The 21,464-nt window shown below is 37.6% G+C and overlaps 1 protein-coding gene across 1 annotated transcript in view; it reads right to left on the bottom strand.

Annotated features, from left to right (window-relative positions):
• The window catches only part of PRRC2C (proline rich coiled-coil 2C), a 98,160-nt gene that overhangs the window by 48,823 nt on the left and 27,873 nt on the right, over window positions 1–21,464 (bottom strand). The window contains 10 exon segments of the mRNA XM_043568325.1: window positions 2,355–2,924; window positions 2,927–2,975; window positions 7,331–7,384; window positions 9,141–9,285; window positions 10,814–10,901; window positions 10,982–11,115; window positions 11,772–11,854; window positions 15,444–15,667; window positions 19,592–19,717; window positions 20,800–20,909. Of these exon segments, the coding sequence (XP_043424260.1) occupies window positions 2,355–2,924; window positions 2,927–2,975; window positions 7,331–7,384; window positions 9,141–9,285; window positions 10,814–10,901; window positions 10,982–11,115; window positions 11,772–11,854; window positions 15,444–15,667; window positions 19,592–19,717; window positions 20,800–20,909 (1,583 nt within the window).

Here is a 21,464-nt window from a genome sequence, read left to right as displayed (position 1 = left end):
GGCGCAGTCGGTTAAGCGTCCGACTTCAGCCAGGTCACGATCTCGCGGTCCGGGAGTTCGAGCCCCGCGTCGGGCTCTGGGCTGATGGCTCAGAGCCTGGAGCCTGTTTCCGATTCTGTGTCTCCCTCTCTCTCTGCCCCTCCCCCGTTCATGCTCTGTCTCTCTCTGTCCCCAAAATAAATAAACGTTGAAAAAAAAAATTAAAAAAAAAATTAATGAATGATTATCTTAAAAAAAAATTAATGAGTGATTATCTTTAAAAAAAAAAAAAAAGGCTGCCAAGACCATTCAATGGGGGGAAAGAATAGTCTTTTCAGCAAATGGTACTGGGAAAACTGAATATCCACATGCAAATGAGTAAAGCTGTACCCTTACCTAACAAAATGTACAAAACTGAACTCAAAATAGGTCAAAGATGTAAATTTAAGACAAAGCTATAAAACCCTTAGAAGAAAACACAGCAAAAGCTTCATATTAGATTTGGCCATGACTTCTTAGACTTCACGCCAAAGGCAGAGACAACAAAAAAATAGACGGATTTCATGAAAATTTTAAAGGTTTTTGTGTGAAAAGAATATCCAGAGTGAAAAGGCAACCTATGAAAAGGGAGATGATATTGCCATATCACATATCTGATAAGGGATTAACATCTAGAATGTATAGCCAACTCCTAAAACTTGACAATCTGATTCAAAAATGGACAAATGACTTGAACATTTCTCCAAAGATATACAACTGGCCAACACACACACGAAAAGATAATAATACGTGGCATCACTAACTGGGAAAAGGCATGGTGAAACTACAATGAGATACCACCTCATACTCATTAGAAGGCTACTATCAAAAAAATCCCAGAAAGTAACAGATGTTGGCAAGGACATGGAGAAACTGGAACCCTTGTACACTATTGGTGGGAATATAAAATGGTGCATTTGATGTGAAAAACAGTATAGTAGTTCCTCCAAAAATTAAAAATAGAATTCCCAGATACTACAGCAATTCCACTTCTGAGTATATAAAAATTTTTTTTTTCAACATTTATTTATTTTTGGGACAGAGAGAGACAGAGCATGAACGGGGGAGGGGCAGAGAGAGAGGGAGACACAGAATCGGAAGCAGGCTCCAGGCTCTGAGCCATCAGCCCAGAGCCCGACGCGGGGCTCGAACTCACGGGCCGCGAGATCGTGACCTGGCTGAAGTCGGACGCTTCACCGACTGCGCCACCCAGGTGCCCCTCCACTTCTGAGTATATAATCAAAAGAAATGAGGGGCGCCTGGGTGGCGCAGTCGGTGAAGCGTCCGACTTCAGCCAGGTCACGATCTCGCGGTCCGGGAGTTCGAGCCCCGCGTCGGGCTCTGGGCTGATGGCTCAGAGCCTGGAGCCTGTTTTGGATTCTGTGTCTGCCTCTCTCTCTGCCCCTCCCCCGTTCATGCTCTGTCTCTCTCTGTCCCAAAAATAAATAAACGTTGAAAAAAAGTTAAAAAAAAAAAAAAAGAAAAAAAGAAATGAAAGCAGGGTCTCAACAAGGTATTTGTATACTCACATTCACAGGAGTATTCAAAATAGGTAAAATATGGGATCAACCAAAGTGTCCATCAACAGATAAAGAGATAAACAAAATGTGGTATATATAGGTAATAGATTATATACTTAAAAAGGAAGAAAATTCTGCAATAAGCTTTAATATGGAAGAACCTTGAAGACATTATGCTAAGTGAAATAAGCCCATCACAAAAAAGACAAATACTGTAGGGTTTTGTGCATCTGAGGCACTGAGAACAGTCAACATCATAGAGACAGAAATCAGAATAGGGGTTGCCAGGGGCTGAAGAGAAAGGTGAATAGGGAACTGCTGTTTAATAGTACAGAGTTTCAGTTTTACAAGATGCAAAGAATTCTGGAGATGGATGGATGGTGGTGATGGCTGCACAACACTATGAATGTATTTAATACCACTAAACTGTACAGCTAAAAATTGTTAAGATGGTAAATTTTATGTTACATATATTTTACCATAATAAAACAAACTGAGGAAAAAAGGATAATAAAGTATCCAATACAATTCAACTTCTACTTAAAAAAAAAACTCAATCACTCTCATCTGGATTACAGACCTGTATTAAAAATACACAGGGGTGTCTGGGTGGCTCAGGTGGTTAAACATCTGACTCTTAGTTGCGGACCATGTTTATGAGTTCAAGCCCCACGCCAGGCTCTGAGCTGACAGTGTGGAGCCTGCTTGAGATTCTGTCTCCAAAATAAATAAACTTAAAAAAAATACACAAACATCCACACCAGAGGTAATATGAAGCCTCGTAAGTTTCTATAAGAACAAACAAGACTAGCATACCTTTACTACAGGTGTTTTCACTTTCTGGTTTCTCTACCACAGGCTCTAAAGTAGGTTCTTTGTGTTCGATTTTCTCCTCCACTTTCTCCCTTTCTTTCTTCTCCGACTCACATTCTTTTTCCTGTTCCTTGATCTTTTGCAGTTCTTTTTCCTTTTCCTGCTGCCGTTCCAGTTCTTTCTCTTTTTCTTGCTTTCTTTCCTTTTCCATTTCTCTCTGTTTTTCCTGCTCTCTCTCCAGTTCTTTCTCCTTCTCCTGTTGCCTCTCCCTTTCTTTTTCCCTCTCCTTCTCTCGCTCCCGTTCCTGTTCTTTTTCAAGTTCTTTCTCGCGCTCTCTTTCTTTTTCTCGCTCCCTTTCTCTAATCTCCTCTGGAGATGGCTGTTTGTCCACTATGCCAAGCTTTTCATCCAACCGTTTCAGTTTCTCTGCACACGCTGCCTTCCTTTGCTCTTCCATTCTTCGCTCTTCCTCTTCGCGCCGTTTCCGAGCACGTTCCACTGCGGCAGAAAGTTCTGACTGCTGTCTTCTTCTTTGCTTCCATATTTCATCTTCATCCGGTACTTGCTGCTTGGGGGGAAAGGGCCTGGTCTTCCAGGTACTGCCTGTCGGTCTGGAGGAGGATGCTGCAACATTATGATAAATTATCAGGTGAATATGACAAATCTATTTCCGACCAACACTGGACTTCTGACATGAAGGGGGCAGGAAAAACTCCACAAAATGTCACAACTATTCCTGATAAGACACGCACATTAAAATGCAAACAAGAAGCAACATGGCAAAAATATTAAATTCAGATAATTCCCCAAACTAAGACCAGAATAATTAATCTAGCCATCTAACATTTACTGCGCATGCACCTATTTATTGTGGCAGACATTACTGCTCACTCAGAATTTGTTGAATAAAATTAGAAGCTGTCACAACATGAATTTCAAAATCTAAATTTAGACACAAAGGAAATTTAGAATGTGAGCACTTTTCAGAGCACCAACTGTCAGAGATGGAATGCCTAAGGAGGGAGAAAAGTCCATAAAGATGCAAAACTGTGTCACATGAGCCCTGAGAATATAAAGGTACCATTACAGGGAAAAAACACACCCAGAGACGCTAGGTGAAGAAGAGGAGACCCCCCTACTGCTGACATGTCAAAGGAGGGAAGATTCCTAGAAATCAGCCTGCACAGATAGAATTTTCTCCCTTTAAACTGAAAGATCTAGAAATGCATACCTAGAACCCATAGTGAAATGTGGGAGATCACGTGAGAGATTTTTATGTTTTAATGATTTACGTTTCAATCGATGTGTTCTAAAACCACTACAGTCACTGCCAGCAACTATGCAGAAATAAGCAAAATAAAAAGAGCACCTGAAAGTCTGAAATATTAAGGAGCTAAAAAAAAATTGTCTTAAAAATACTGATTTTAGTACCTAGTAGGGGAAAGAAACCTTAAAAACCATGTAACCAGTCAGAATCCTCACAAACGAGAAAATAATAGTACGACAAAAACACTGGGCTATATAAAAAAATATGATCCAGACTCTATCATTTACTAACAGTGCTGACTTAGGCAAACCACTTTATCTTTCTGGTGTTTAGTTACTTCATCTCCAGCTCAGAGATAAGCTTCAAACATAAAATTATACAAAAGTACCTACTTCACGCAGTAAACTTAAAGAACAATCATTTTTTAAAAAGCAACTTCATTGAAATAGAATTCACATAAAATGTGAGGCACATATTTTAAATGCAGGTCGGAGGAGTAGGGACAAATGATACACTTGTGTAACTACTGTCCCGATCAAGACACACAGCATTTCTGGGGTGCATGGGTGGTTCAGTTGGTTAAGTGTCCGACTTCAGCTCAGGTCAGGATCTCACGGTTTAAGTGTTCGAGCCTCACACTGGGCTCTCTTTGCTGTCAGCATAGAGCCCGCTTCGGATCCTCTGTCCCTCTCTCTCTGCCCCTCCCCCACTTGTACATACACTCTCTAAAAAATAAACACTGGGGCGCCTCAGGGGGCTCACTGGGTTGAGTGTCCAACTTCAGCTCAGGTCATGATCTCACAGTTCGTGAGTTCGAGCCCCGCGTCAGGCTCTGTGCTGACAACTCAGCCTGGAGCCCGCTTCGGATTCTGCGTCTCCCTCTCTCTCTGCCCCTCCCCTGCTTGTGTTCTCTCAAAAGTAAACAAACATTAAAAAATTAAAATAAATAAAATAAACACTTAAAAAAAAAAAAGAGACAGAACATTTCTTCACTCCTCTGTCAGTACAGTGCCCCGACCCCAAAAAACCACTGGTCTACTTCTTGCAGCATAGAGCAGTTTTACCTTTCCTAGAGTTTCATATATATGGATATATCAAGTTATATTTTCTTTTGTGTCTGGCTTCTTGTGCTCAGGATGATAGTTTTGAGGTGTCTATCAGTAATTTGGTCCATTCTATTGCTGGACAGTATTCCATCATAGGCACATCACTTCATGTGGGACGGACACGTGGACTGCTTCTAGCTTTTTAACTATGAATAAACAGCTATGGACATTCATGCCTAAGTCTTTGTGTAAATGTATGTGTTTTCATTTCTCTTGGATAAATACCAAGGAGTGAATCTGCCAGAGTCACGTGTTACGTATGTGTTTCACTACATAAGATAATATCAAAATGTTTTTCAAAGTGATTACAAGGTTTTACAGCCCCGCCAGCAACATACGAGGGTGCTAGCTGCTTTATACCCTCACCGACATTTCATGTCACCAGCCTTTTAAATTTTGGATCCATAATAAAATCTCACTGGGGTTTTAATTTGCATTTCCCTGGTGGTAAAAGATACTGAACATCTTGAGGCGCCTGGGTGGCTCAGTTGGTAGGCATCCTACTCTTGATTTCAGCTCAGGTCATGATCTCACGATTGTAAGATTGAGCCCTGCGCTGGGCGTGGAGACTTCTTAAGATGGTCTCTCTTTCTGTTCCCTTGCCCCTCTCCTGCTTGCACACTCGCTCTCAAAAAGAAAAACAAAAACAAAAACAAAAAAACAAAAAACTGAACATCTTTTCATGTGGTTATTGGCCATCTGTAGATCTTGTTTTGTGAAGTGAACGTTCGAATCATCTTGTTGGGCTATTTGTCTTATTATTAGTTATAAAGGGTTTTGTTTTGTTTTAAATATATCCCAGTACACGTTCTTGGTCAAATGTATTATTAATATTTTGTAGGACATATTTTTTCATTGTCTTAGAGATGTTTTTCAAAGTCTAACTGACATTATTTTTTTCTTTCTAATTCATGCATCCTGCATCTTATCTAAGACCATCTTTGTTGGCCCAAGTTTAAAGACTTTCTTCTACATTTTCCTCTAGAGGTTAGTTTTAGCTTGTGTGTATATAAAAATACTATAAAGAGCATTCAGTGGTTCAAAGGAAAATGACTGGTGAAGATGATGGTGACGGTTGTGGTAGATGTACCTATCACATAGGGTGATCACGGAAGGCCTCTAAAATGGTCACACCTGAGCAAAGATTTTGGTCAGAAGAAGAACCTCTGGAAAACATTCCTCTAGTTAGAGGGAACAGCAAATAAAATGTATGTTTTTGGTGCTTCAATAAACCGTGTGCGGCAAGAACAGAGAGAAAAGTAAGTAAGATCAGGAGAGTAGACAGAGACCTTAAAGACCACTGGAAGGACCTAAGCAAGAAATCACTGATCTAACATATATAGTTTTCAAGGATTATATCTACTATAGAATTTAGGATGGGGGTGGCAGGTAAGCAGGCAACAGGAGTGGAAAATAAGACCTATTAGGAACCTACTGTGGTAGTTCAAATGAAATATAACAGACAGTAGTGAGTACTCAGTGTAGGAATATATTCCAAAGATAGGGATGCCATAATTTGCTGATACATATAGGCTGGATGTATGATAAAGAAGAAAGACGATTTGTGAGTGACTTCTAGGTTTCAACCTGAGCAAATGGGTAAATGATAATGCCATTACCTAAGATGGGAGGCCCAGGGAAGAAGCAGGGCCGTATGTGTATATGGGGGTGGGAGGTGTTATTACAGTTGTTACAGTTTGGACATACCTATCAGAAATCCAAGTGGTGATGCTGAATTGATCACTAAATACATGATTCTTAAAGTTAGGGTAGGGCTTTAAGGGCTATAGATACATGTATCTGAGTACCACCAGCACATAGATGAGATCCCCCAGGGAAAGGATATGGCTAGAGAAAGGAATGAGAACACAGCCCTTAACCCTCCAACACCCAAAGGTACTAAAGGCCCAGAAGAAATACAAATTGAAGAGAACAAAATAGTGTGATGGCTCAAAAGTTAAAAAAAAAAAAAAAAAAAAGTCTTTCAAGAAGGATGGAGAGGTTAACCTTGTCAAGAGCTACGGAGATTAAGTAAAATGAAGACAAGAGAAGTGGATTCGGCAAGATGGAAATCACTACCGACCTTCATAATAATAGTTTCAAAGGTATAGTGATAGATGAAAAAGCTTGACTGTTAAGGGTTAATGAGAAAGTGAAGATATTACGTGTAAATTACTAAGACAATTTTGCCATGAAGGAAAACAGGGAAATGGGGTAGAAACTACAAGGAGATGGAGGGCAGTGAGAGTCAAAGGATGGGTGATTTTCTTAACAGTTTTTTTAAGATGAGAGACAATATTACCAGTAAGTGACAGAAGAGGGGATCAAGGGAACAAGTAGAAGGGCTGTGTTTAGTAGTGAGGACAGGAAGGGCACTGAAAAGGGAAAATGGTTGCTTCTCATTTCTTAGTGAAATTAGGAGCATGCTTATTAGTTGAGAATGAAGAGTAGCGGAAAAAAGAGGAAGAAGATACGGTGAGAGCTAAGGTAAAATCTGTAACTGTTTCATAAAAGTTATACATAAGAAACATACACTGAAATCTTACCATTAAAATAAGTAAAATCAAATAATTCATACAGACCATTAAGAAGAGTTTAAGATTTACCTGTTGTGCAAGCAATTTTGGAGGTGGCGGCAGGTGTGAAGACGGTCCACGTTCCTATTATAAAGATGAGGACAATTACAAACTAATCAGATAAAAGAGATCTACTGGAAATATTTCTGAACATACTCAATTTTTTCAGGACTACAAGATTGCAAAAAGTAAGCCATTTTCATCCTTTTCTCTTTTTCAATAAAAATACACTACTCACTGCAAAATAACTATATTCTATAAAATCACTTTGCCACTTTAATATGATTAGAACCTCAAATGAACTTTGCAGAAGGAAGAATTTTAGTGTATAAATTCTAAAATTCTACCACAAGTGATGTGGCTATGAAGTATGCCTCCAATTTTATCACTTTATTTATGTTAGCCCTTTTCTTTTTCTGAATTTTTTTCCTAATGACAAACTAAATGTATGCGATTTACCTAAAGAAAAGAAACATCTAAAACATATCAGAACTAAATATGATACACAGACTATTCACTTGCTAATACATGCATCAGTGTCACAAACACACACAAAACATCAAGACATCAAGATATGGCATAGGACATTCCTCTATTCTTACAACTATCACTCTCCATGTTAAGCCAGTAAGTTAAAAATCACACAAAACACGAATTTTATTAGAAACAGAACAAAAAAAAACTTGAAAAATCCTTTTTAAGAATTCACAAATTTACTCCCCAATGGCTAACCACTGCCTTAAGAATCAAATTCAGGAGGATGGGCTAAATGGGTAAGGGGCATTAAGAAAGACACCTGTTGGGATGAGCACTGGTTATACACAGGGGATGAATCACTGGAATCTACTCCTAAAATCACTGTTGCACTATATGCTAAGTTGGATGTACATTAAAATTGTAACTAATTAATTTAAAGCAGAATAAAATTCAAGCTTCCTTGTATAGCATACACTTATCAACTGTTACACAGCTCTCCAACTCCCCTCCTGTATCAAATTACTGGGGACTTCTAGAATGTGCCAAGCTTTCTCATGCTCCTTTACTCTGAACATGTTACCATTGCTTGAAATGTCTCTCTTCCCTTTGTTTACTGGCTAATTCTCACTTCAAGTACCAAGTCTTCTGCAAAATCTTTTCCAGAGAATTCTCTAAGAGCTCATTATGTACGCTGTCATGCCACTTATCACACTGTACTGCAACCAATGTCTGATGTCTTTTCTCTTTGTTTTACAGAGACTGTTAACTACCTACTTCTACCTCCTTGAAGGGACCAGATCCTCCATAGGTTGCATATGAATTCAATAAATACATGCTGAGTACATTATGAGTTAAGTGACTCTCTGGATGATAGCCCTTTATTATTCCCAGCTTACAATGCATTTTTTGCTATGTCTCGAAGTAGGATCAAGTGTATCTGTTTACCCACATACTTCCTTTAACAATGTTCTTCAAAATGACTCACACTTAATAGAATTCTCTACTCCTTATGTGTTATTTCCCTATTCCGCATACTATTTCACATGAATACTGACTAGGATTTACCAAGTATTTAGTAAAGCATAAAGCACTTAGCAATGTTAGTTTGGAAAAACAATTTATCCCTGCACTTTGATACGGCCAAGCTGTTATAAGGGAAAAGAAGTTAAACTTTAGTTTCTACTTGATAATTTGGGCTACTATATTGACAATTCCTATTAAAATGCAAAAAAATTATGGTTTAGATCTAAACTATTCAAGACAAAATATGGTTTCCTTTTCCTAATTCTTCTTCCAACTTCATAATTACAAGATTAATTCAACCAAAGCATATGCAGTGACAAGGATCCTGAGTTCAACAAACCTGATTAAATGAGGGTCCCTTCCCGTAGGGACCTTTTGATACTGATGGCTGGGCAGGTATCTGAGAAGACGATTTAGTGTTGCAAGCTTCATCTGCTTCTTTTCGGTTTTCAGTGTTTTCAGAGGCTTTTGAACCTTGATCCTCACTGAGGAATCAAAAATCCAGATGAAATAAAAAGTTAAGTGGATAGACTATACCATAAGTAAAAGCATTTTATCTATATAAAAAAGACTGTTTCCGGGGCGCCTGGGTGGCTCAGTCGGTTAAGCGTCCGACTTCAGCTCAGGTCACGATCTCACGGTCGTGAGTTCGAGCCCCGCGTCGGGCTCTGGGCTGATGATGGCCCAGAGCCTGGAGCCTGCTTCCGATTCTGTGTCTCCCTCTCTCTCTCTGACCCTCCCCCGTTCATGCTCTGCCTCTCTCTGTCTCAAAAATAAATAAACGTAAAAAAAAAAATTAAAAAAAAAAAAAAAAAAAAAAAAGACTGTTTCCTATGGTTTTAGTGTGAGACAGGGGGAGTATATCAAAGAATGAGATCGTTTTGTGACCTGGTGGTGCTAATTCATTCAATACGTAAACATATACCGTGTATCTTTAATAGATCTCTAATGTGTTAGTAACTGGGCTTGCCCAGTTTATCACCACAAGGTATAAAGTACAGTAGAGCAGTTGTCAAATACGCACATACAACTTGAAATATAACCTGGCAAATGAATTATAATCCCACCATTTTCTATCACCTCCACCCCAAAAGTCTCTCTCATCTAAATGCAACCAAACAGGGGTGACTGGGTGGCTCAGTTGGTTAAGGGTCCGACTTTGGCTCAGGTCATGATCTCTCAGTTTGTGAGTCTGGGCCTTGTGTCCAGCTCTATGCTGACAGCTCAGAGCCTGGAGCCTGCTTCAGATTCTGTGTCTCCATGTCTCTCTCTCTCAAACATTTTTTTTTTAATTAAAAAAAAAAATAAATGTAACCAAAAAATATTATAATTAATTAATACCTGTATTCTAGTTTACTCTGATTTAATGAAAGAGACAAGTCAAACTATGGCATTTTTTAAAATCACAAGTTCCAGGCAGCTCACAACTGATCATGAAACAGGAGTGTATCATAACGCCATGGCTAAAAAACTATACCAACATGTACATGCAAGCTCCTTATATTTTAAGAGCCTGATTTTTATGTTACGTAACCCATATATTTCTGACTGTGATGCCCCTATGTTAGAGAAGAGAGTAAAAGCTCTCATTGTCTAAACTGAAATGCTGCTTGAAATTAAAAAAAAAAAAAAAAAAAAAATCAAAGACTTGATTAAAGCAGCTGTAGTAGCCCAAGTTATTTTTCTCCAATTCTGGAAATATGAATCAGTTCGAGCAAGTAACAAGTTGGAAATGGTCCCTGATGCTGTCTTTCTAAGTACCTCCAACTAAACATCTTTTTTTCTAAATATGTATTTTATTTAGAAACATCAAAGTTTAATTCCTTCATTAGCTGTACTTTAAAAAAATTTTTTGGCTTGTTAGTCACCTTCCCAGTCAGTATATTCTTGGAGTAGAATGTAGAAAACTTATACAAAAAGAATAAATACCTATTAATGAAGCCTCTCTGCATGAATGGATGTTGTATCAATGAATTCATGCTGTTGCTTGCGGAAGGTATCACAACAGCTTACCTGCTATTTTCTTTAGGGCTACTACTTCCTTGCTCATCGTCATCGCTGAAATTCAGCTGTTCTGTATAATCTACTTCCATCTGAGCACCTATTAAATTAAAGAAAACTTAGACTGACTGTTTAAAAACATCTAAAAACTAAAAATGCTTAATTAATTTTGCCTCTTACCTGCCCAACCTTCATCAGCTTCAGCATCGAGGTTATCAAATTTATCAAGCTCCTTTAGTTCTGATGCGCTAAGGATGGAGGGGCGTTCAGGCTCAGAGGCCCATGAAGGAGGCGGGCCCCTTCCTCGAAGGCCTCTAATGAACAAAAGGTGATGAGGGGAAAGGATACAAAGTTTTAATGCTTCTAAATTAGGTAAATATGAAAAGACTGGAATTTCATTTTAATTCAACATTAATGTTTTCCACACCATGATATACACAAAATATTTTGCACTGGACATGTGTATGAGAAATTTCTAATGTATATATGTAAATTTATGACAATATTTGATACAGTTTTTTTGTAAGTATTTAATATTAGACAGTGGGCTTTTTATCACCAAAAATATTTAAAATACAATAAATATGTTAAAGAATAATATGGCTAAGACACACTAATATCAAAATGAAGAATTTTAAGAAAAATCATCATTAAGAAAAATGCTCAAGTCTTACGCTTGGCAAAAAAAGGGGGGTGGAGAAAATGGGAGGTCATTAATATCATGGAAAGAAAAAGGGATAAATGTAAGTGTCACATCTTTGTGATGATTTCCAGTTTTCAGAATCTTATGTCAATTAACATTTTAGAAGAATAAAGCATTTGTGTTCTGTCTTATAAAGGTCAATTATTTGTTCCTGGAAATTGTACTGTGAGATCAAAATAATGAATCAATCATCACAACTCACTCAAACTACAGAAAATCTTAATGAGCATATGTGCCTTGGCAACTTTAATCATTTAATAGCCTTACTTGTTCGTTTCAGATAAAGAAGGCGGAAACCTCAGAGGACCATGAAGAGGAGGATAAGCCATCCTCGGATACTGCTGAAACATCTGTATGAAGGAAACAAAATTGATAAATTTTTTAACCAAGTTATATATATATGTGTGTACATAAAGATATGTATATATACATAAAGATCACTCTACCTAAACCAGAGATTACAATTTATAGAAAAAAAGGTTAAAATAAACTATACTGTGAAAAATCAGTTTTATCGGCTAGTATATAAATCATCATTCACCCTTAACAATAAGCCATCTGTAAGACTACTGCTTGCACCAAGGCTTTACAAATAAAGGTAATAACTAGGGACATATCCTACAAAGAGCTTCTGTTATCCCATTAACAAAATTACATAAATAATTATATACTGACACAAAAAACCTAAAAAGACAACATGCATGCACTCCAGAGAACTGCAAAGCCTTAACCAAGTTGAAATATTTGAAAGGAAACAATGTGAGACTTCACTGCAATGGAGGAGTAGATTTATTAAAGGCAGATTTCTTGGTAAAGGGAAACTCCGTTCAGATAAAAATATCATCCACAACCCAAGAGAGTGAGGGAGGAGGTGGGTAGGGAGCTACTTGGGAGATTTTCTATGGGTAGGACATAGGTGAATTTTGATTCAAGTTATTATATAGATAGTCATCACAAACTGAGGCCCAAAGATGATGCTCTCTATGGGAACTTGGATTTGAAAGCTAAGTTTAGGAAAAGTTATAAGATACATTATGAAGATACATCATGAGGGATTTATCTTATGATATGAAAAGGAAGATAAGATGTCAAGGGGCGCTTATAACCAGGTCAAAATATTTATAAGAAAGAAAAGAGGAAGAAAGAGAGATAAAGAGAGAGGCAGGCAAACAGACTGTATTACCTTAAAATATATAATCTATATTCTGAGACATATTAGCTTTTCTTAAAAAAAAAAAGTTAGGTGCAGAAATTACTTTGTACTTGAAGAAAGGCTATGTTTATATGATCATGTTGTCCAAAGAAGAAATTTCTAAGTAGGGTTAGAGCAAAGTTAATTAAGTTAAGTACAGCAGCTGAAGCTCAAATGGAAAGCTTTTTGTCTGGGGAATATTCTGGAGAATTTTCAGTTACATCATCCTGTACTGAAATTAGTGAAAACACTGCTGGAGGCAAATGTTCATAGGTAAAGTTTTATTAGATCTCTCTTCTGCTAATTAGTCAGGCATAGAGATTAATTTCATGTGGTATTAAATGTTTAAAATTTAGGAATTTGCCACAAAATTAATTCTATAAACAATCTTTAAATTCTCAATATATAGTCATTATTTTTAATGTTTATTTTTGAGAGAGAGAGAGAGAGGGATGGAGCGAGCATGCGCACACACAAGCAAGGAGGGGCAGAGAGAGAGAGAGAGAACCCAAATCAGGCTCCAGGCTCCAAGCTCCAAGCTGTAAGCACAGAGCCTGATGTGGGGCTTGAACTCACGAATTGCGAGATGATGACCTGATTTGAAGTTGGGACACTTAAACAACTGAGCCACCCAGGCACCCCTATAGTTATGGTTTTAAAAGCTTTTTGTTTTTGTTAAATAGTGGAAGACATTATTCAAACAAAATGGTTGATGAAACTGGGCACAAAGGCCACATGCTCTCCCCTTTTACTTTCCCTTCTCCCATTCTACCCCCACGCCGGAAAATTCAGGGGTCTCTGGAAGCAGAATTTACAAACTACAGGAGACAAGTAGCCTGGTGTAAATAATTTTTCAAGGCCAGGTTAGCATATGAGACTCATTTTTATCATGCATGCAAATTAAAAACTAATTTAACAAGCAATTGTATTTAGACATTCCTAGAATGGTTACATAATACAAAGAATCAGAAAATATGAACAAATATGGATATTTAGCACATGAATACTTACGAATTAAGTCATAATAAAAATAAATATAGGGCACCTAGGTGGCTCAGTTGGTTAAGTGTCCGACTTCGGCTCAGGTCATAATCTCGTAGTTTGTGAGTTCAAGCCCTGCATCAGGCTCTATGCTGACAGCTCAGAGCCTGGAGCCTGTTTTAGATTTTGTGTCTCCCTCTCTCCCCGCCCCTCCTCTGCTTGCACTGTCGCTCTCAAAAATAAACATTTTATATATATATATATATATATATATATATATATATATATATATATAATATTATATATATTATATAAATTATATAAATATATATATAAATATATAAAATAATAAATGTAAGAACCAGACTATTATTCTTTTTGAGACTAATGGTCCCCTGAAAAATGTTAGTTTATTTACTTGGGCACATGTAAACTGCCATAACATTTCATAGGAAGCTGAGAACAAACAGATGTATAAAGGCACCAAATCTAAATTTTAATTTATAGGAATATATGGATCAGAAGTATATATTAAATAAAACTACAAAAATAGAATCGGCAGAATCCAGACTATAAAAACTCCACAGGTAACAAATAAATAGTAACAAATAAGCTCCAAAAAAAATCTTAAGAGAGGGAGGATAAGAAGTAACCAAAGATAAGAAGATTCCTAAGAAAAATATGAACCAATTTTAAAGAACAGATGTTATCTAGATCGTAATTATAAGACAATCAAGGAAATTAGAACACTGACTCGATGTTTTTAGAAACTTTCTTTTTAGGTGTGATAGTGCCATTGTGGATTTTCCTCCTGGTCTTTCTGTTTTAAAATCCAACATAAAATACACATAGATGAAATGAAGTATCTGGAATTTGCTTCAGTAATCTGAGGTGGTGGGAAATAGGTGAAACAGACCACAAGTTGATAAATACTTAAGATGGACAGGAGGTATGGAATAGGGGGAGGGTCACTGTACTATTATTTCTGTTTTTGCATATGTTCAAAATATTCTATAATAAAAAGTTAAAAAATATAAAGTATGTTTACCAATAAAAACTTTAGAACAAAGCACATATTAACTTTTTTGTGCCATGGACAAACCCTGTGGGCAGTCTGATAAATCCTATGAACTTCTCATAGAAATGTTTGAAAAGCATTATCTAAAACACAGAGTACTATGAAAGAAAACAATTATATTAAAATGTTGTTACTACAATGTTTAAAAAACCAATCTGAGATATGGTAATGTATGTGATTCATTACATAACCAGTGAGTCTACCCATGTGGTCTAATAACTTATTTTTTTTTTAAGTTTATTTATTTATTTTGAGTGGAGAGGGAAAGGGGCAGAGAGAGGGAGAGAAAGAGAATCCCAAACAGGCTCTATAACACCAAGGCACAGCTGGATGCGGGGCTCGATCTCCCTAACCATGAGATCATGACCTGAGCTGAAGCCAGAGGCTTAACCAACTGAGCCATCCAGGTGCCCCTACTAACTACCTTTAAGTGTGGCTGAGTATAATTATTTTGCTATATCCAAAACAATATGATGTGATATGAAAATACCTATGATCCCTATTAACGAGAAAAACTAGGGTACTCCTGATACCTCTGTGATTTATTTCCTGCATTCATAAATCAAGGAAAATTTTAGTTAGATGTTAATGCAAATAAAAACCAAAACTTTTCCCCATTTTAATTCTCTCCTTGGAACCCAGATCAAAAGCCTCTAATTTAATGGCCTGCTTCTTCGACGATACTTACGTAAGGAGGCATCATAGCCCTGTACTGGGAAGCCAGAGCAGGCTGCTGCCCGTTCAGTTTAGCCTGTGGAGGGCCACAAGCTATCCTCTTTTCCACCACTTTGAGGATGTCACTTTGTTCTGATGTTCCAGCTGTGCTTTCATCCTGCCCAGAGGGCTTTTCATCTTGGTCAGATGTTAAAGGTGAGCCAGCAGACTTCCCACCATCTCTCCAACAAGCAACATCTGGTATGGAGAGAGATAAGAAATTCAATTAGAACAAAGAAACAAACACCACTTTGGAATTCAGCACCGAAATTAAAAGGAAAAAAAAAAAGGAATAAGAAAAAAACCTGAAAATGGAACACAGTGAAATCAAAATAGGCACACTTCTAAATTTAATAAAGTAACAAGACACACTAAAAGAGCAGTGAAAATCTAATCTAGACCCTAATGCTTTCAAGGTGTTTAGTATTCAAAAACAGTGGCTTCCAAAGCAGAGCAGATGTACCTCAGAAGGTGCCATCAAAAGCAAATACTGGGGATGGGGAAGAAAATATTAGAACTTCTCTATTAAGCTTTACAGATATGTGAGATAGAGATTAAAATCACTGTTGGATCTGAGGTGCCCTGAGGGAAGGGGAGTTCTATAGTTACAGTAATGCTCAAATTTGTTTTTAGTCTAATATGGCTAGTTACATGTGCCCAAGGAACTCAGTGACTACAGTGTTTGGTAGGTAGCCTCCAAGATGTCCAAAATGCATTTCTATCTCCTGGTATTCACACCCTGTGTAGTCCTCCCTGACAGTGTACCAGAAGTGGTCTGTGTCACCTAAAGCAAAAGTGATGATGTGTCTCTTATGAGATTAAGTTATTAAAAACTGGGCTTCCATCCAGAGTGGGAATAGTCACATCTGTCTTTATCCGGGGAAGCAACACTCTAAGCAGCCCACATACAAAAGAGGCATCGTGAGCGAGCTTGGGACAGTAGCCACGTCAAGTCAGCATCAGATGATAGCTTCACTGCAACTTTCTTGACAGAGGTCCTGAGCTAGAACTCCTGGCTAAGCAGCTCCCAGATTCCTGACCCTCAGATACTGTGTGAAGTTAACTCCAGTTCAGTTTCTTGTTTCAAGCTGCCAGATTTATTATTCAGCAACAGATAACTGGTGAAAATCAACTGAACAAGAAAACACTAAAGCTAACACATCTATTTCTAATAGAAATGCATTACATAACAGCAATTAAAAATAAGATGATTTTGGGATAGAAGGAACATACTTAAAGATCATAAAAGCCATTTATGAAAAGCCCACAGCTAACATCATCCTCAACGGGGAAAAACTGAGAGCTTTTTCCCTGAGATCAGGAACACGACAGGGATGCCCACTCTCACCGCTGTTGTTTAACATAGTGCTGGAAGTTGTAGCATCAGCAATCAGACAAATCAAAGGCATCAAAATTGGCAAAGATGAAGTCAAGCTTTCGCTTTTTGCAGATGACATGATATTATACATGGAAAATCCGACAGACTCCACCAAAAGTCTGCTAGAACTGATACATGAATTCAGCAAAGTTGCAGGATACAAAATCAATGCACAGAAATCAGTTGCATTCTTATACACTAACAATGAAGCAACAGAAAGACAAATAAAGAAACTGATCCCATTCACAATTGCACCAAGAAGCATAAAATACCTAGGAATAAATCTAACCAAAGATGTACAAGATCTGTATGCTGAAAACTATAGAAAGCTCATGAAGGTAATTGAAGAAGATATAAAGAAATGGAAAGACATTCCCTGCTCATGGTTTGGAAGAATAAATATTGTCAAAATGTCAATACTACCCAAAGCTATCTACACATTCAATGCAATCCCAATCAAAATTGCACCAGCATTCTTCTCGAAACTAGAACAAGCAATCCTAAAATTCATATGGAACCACAAATGGCCCCGAATAGCCAAAGGAATTTTGAAGAAGACGACCAAAGCAGGAGGCATCACAATCCCAGACTTTAGCCTCTACTACAAAGCTGTCATCATCAAGACAGCATGGTATTGGCACCAAAACAGACACATAGACCAATGGAATAGAATAGAAACCACAGAACTAGACCCACAAACGTACGGCCAACTCATCTTTGACAAAGCAGGAAAGAACATCCAATGGAAAAAAGACAGTCTCTTTAACAAATGGTGCTGGGAGAACTGGACAGCAACATGCAGAAGGTTGAAACTAGACCACTTTCTCACACCATTCACAAAAATAAACTCAAAATGGATAAAGGACCTGAATGTGAGACACGAAACCATCAAAACCTTAGAGGAGAAAGCAGGAAAAGACCTCTCTGACCTCAGCCGTAGTAATCTCTTACTCGACACATCCCCAAAGGCAAGGGAATTAAAAGCAAAAGTGAATTACTGGGACCTTATGAAGATAAAAAGCTTCTGCACAGCAAAGGAAACAACCAACAAAACTAAAAGGCAACCAATGGAATGGGAAAAGATATTTGCAAATGACATATCGGACAAAGGGCTAGTATCCAAAATCTATAAAGAGCTCACCAAACTCCACACCCAAAAAACAAATAACCCAGTGAAGAAATGGGCAGAAAACATGAATAGACACTTCTCTAAAGAAGACATCCGGATGGCCAACAGGCACATGAAAAGATGTTCAGGGTCGCTCCTTATCAGGGAAATACAAATCAAAACCACACTCAGATATCACCTCACGCCAGTCAGAGTGGCCAAAATGAACAAATCAGGAGACTATAAATGCTGGAGAGGATGTGGAGAAACAGGAACCCTCTTGCACTGTTGGTGGGAATGCAAATTGGTGCAGCCGCTCTGGAAAGCAGTGTGGAGGTTCCTCAGAAAATTAAAAATAGACCTACCCTATGACCCAGCAATAGCACTGCTAGGAATTTACCCAAGGGATACAGGAGTGCTGATGCATAGGGGCACTTGGACCCCAATGTTTATAGCAGCACTCTCAACAATAGCCAAATTATGGAAAGAGCCTAAATGTCCATCAACTGATGAATGGATAAAGAAATTGTGGTTTATATACACAATGGAATACTACGTGGCAATGAGAAAGAATGAAATATGGCCTTTTGTAGCAACGTGGATGGAACTGGAGAGTGTGATGCTAAGTGAAATAAGCCATACAGAGAAAGACAGATACCATATGGTTTCACTCTTATGTGGATCCTAAGAAACTTAACAGAAACCCATGGGGGAAGGGAAGGAAAAAAAAAAAAAGAGGTTAGAGTGGGAGAGAGCCAAAACATAAGAGACTGTTAAAAACTGAGAACAAACTGAGGGTTGATGGGGGGTGGGAGGGAGGGGAGGGTGGGGGGTGGGTATTGAGGAGGGCACCTTTTGGGATGAGCGCTGAGTGTTGTATGGAAACCAATTTGACAATAAATTTCATATATTAAAAAAATAAAAAAAGAAAAAAAAAGATGATTTACCCAACCAGACAAGAAATGAGCCATAAGAAATATGAAATATATCAGGTTATCAGAAATAAAGATTTGTAACCATCAGTGAAAAGAAAAACCTCCCCATGTATACAGAATTCTTTGATATATTTGGTAATGACAATCGGAAACTAATACAATTCATTTAAAAATCCCAAGGATTTTATATTTCTATTTTTAGTTTTTGCTTTATAATGTACACAACTATTTCTCACTATCCAAATTTATTTGGTTCTCTGCTTTGAGTTCAGAAAACAAGGGATCCTTGAATGTTAATAGAGTAGTAAATAAATGGATATAATTTATAAATAAATATTTGCATATTAGGGAGGTTGGTCCAAAATTTTTACTACTGTAAAAATGACCATTATTAATGTGCAAAGAACTCATCCAGGCATCTTGTTAAAATGCAGATTTTTGATTTAGTGGGTTGGGTGTGAGGCCCAAGATGTACATCTCCAAACTTAAGTTCTCTCCCCACCCCCACCCTCAAACTTGAGGTCTTGAGTTCTACGAATGCTGTGTATGTGAAAACCACACCGGAATGATAGCAGTTACTGTCTGTCTTTCAAAATAGGCAAGTCACATAGAACAATAATATTGGGCAGGAAATTAGATCATTAAATAAAACACAAATATCATCTCATTCACCATTTTTATTAAATAGAACGTATTCTTACTTGGTGGACGTAAACTGGGTCCAGGTCCATAGTTGTCATCATTCGTTTCTTTTTCTTTTTTTTCCTGATCTCCAGCTGCCTGTAGGCTGGGAAATTCTTGCTGAAAATGACTATTCACCTGGATTCCTACAGATTTTTTTAAAACATTAAGTGTAACACTTATACTCAAGATAATGGAAACACCCTCCCAGGGTAGAGTTCTCTGCTTTTCTCTGATAAATTATTCCACTTTTCAATGATGACTGTTTATATCCATAAAACGTTAAAGTTTATTTAGAATTAGAATCCCTTGGAAAGTTAATGAACAGCCATGAGGAGATAAAACTTTAAGAAAAGATTCTGCCAGACACTGTTCAGAACTCATTAAAGACGACGAGGCGAGTAAGCAGTGTCACTCCTGTTTCTCTTTCATTATGACTCCTCACATTTTCAAAAAGTCAAATTCCTTTACTAGTAACTCTAAGAATCAGTTCAAATAATATTACTGAAATAGAATATATAAACAAACACTGCAACTATTCACTGTGAGGCTAAAATGCCTTCACTGAATTTACAACTGAGATACTGGTTGCAACCTTCCTAGTCACTCATTCACCCATCCATCCATCTATCTACCTGCCTGCTTGCCTATTTATACACTTCTATAAATTAAAAGATCTGATTGTATTAGTTTAAGGGCCTGGATAGGTTCCCATACAATGCTTTATAGATGTTTCCTGGTTTGCAAGTGGAAAATTTAAATTTTTCTGGGGAGTCCATCATTCCTAAGTGGGGGGAGTATTACTGTTACTGTGCTTTATGGAAACTGTCTAGCTCTTCTCTACCATGGAATCGGGAGCAGCATGTTTGAAATAGAAGAGGTAATGGGGCACACGTGGTGATGAATATGGTTTATAGCAACCTACACAGTGTCTGGGTCCTTTTATGCCTTAAAGAGCTAAAGGTACTAGGGTAAAGATAAAACAATGTGGGACAGAGGGGATTTTAAAGACTCCCTTTTAAATTCCTATCATTGGCTCATACATGGGTTTTGGCACTGAAACTTAACTACCCCAAGAGCTGAAAAAAAGACCCTTTTTAGGGCCAGAGTATATCCTTCAACAATGTTCTCCACCCCTGCCAAAACATAATAATCCACCCCTTATCTCCTGCATGGCTGTTCAGTAACCATCAAACCTAGCCAGTTTCCTCAGCTAATGTCCACTTACCATCTCCTTGCCCACCTTGCTTGTTACTGGCCCAAGATTTGGGAGCAGGTGCTACTTCTGGGGGAGCTGCAACCCCAGGTTTTGGCTGTGCTGGTGGAACTTCTGGTGTTCTTAAAAAAAACATGAATCCATTATTTCAGATATTGTATGTTCAAATAAAATAAATATTGTATTTATAGTAAATCTGTGTATAGATGGTTTTGGCTACATATTTACTCATAGGTGCATTTCCCACAAATGCTTTTCCTCTGCAGCATTCTTTTAAATAAAGTATAGCTATTTTCATCCCCTTTCATGTCTATCTTTTAATAACCCAAGAAGACAGCTTGTTTTTAATTTTGCAAAAAAAAAAAAAAAAAAAGGGAACACTCATTATTGAGCATAGCTACCAAAAGTCTGTTTTGAAAAAGTCTACATTTCTATATGATTAGAAATAACATTATAGCATACATACTGTCTGGACTGGTGGACTTGACCAGTGCTAAGTCTAAGCAAACTCTCCATCTGGCAGTCAACAGGTTCACCACTGTACTTATTAATGTTACCGGAAGCAGTAACAGCAACCTGCCTGGTACATCCCTTTGAGTAAAAGGTATCTTTAAACAATCTACAGTTTTATTCAATAATTATAATGAGTTAATGCTTGAAAATAAAAAAGATAGTAG

This window comes from Prionailurus bengalensis, chromosome E4 (assembly GCF_016509475.1).
Source record: "Prionailurus bengalensis isolate Pbe53 chromosome E4, Fcat_Pben_1.1_paternal_pri, whole genome shotgun sequence".
NCBI classification, from domain to species: domain Eukaryota; kingdom Metazoa; phylum Chordata; class Mammalia; order Carnivora; family Felidae; genus Prionailurus; species Prionailurus bengalensis.
Note: the sequence above shows the minus strand (reverse complement) of the source record. Positions and strands in the feature narration are given on the sequence as shown.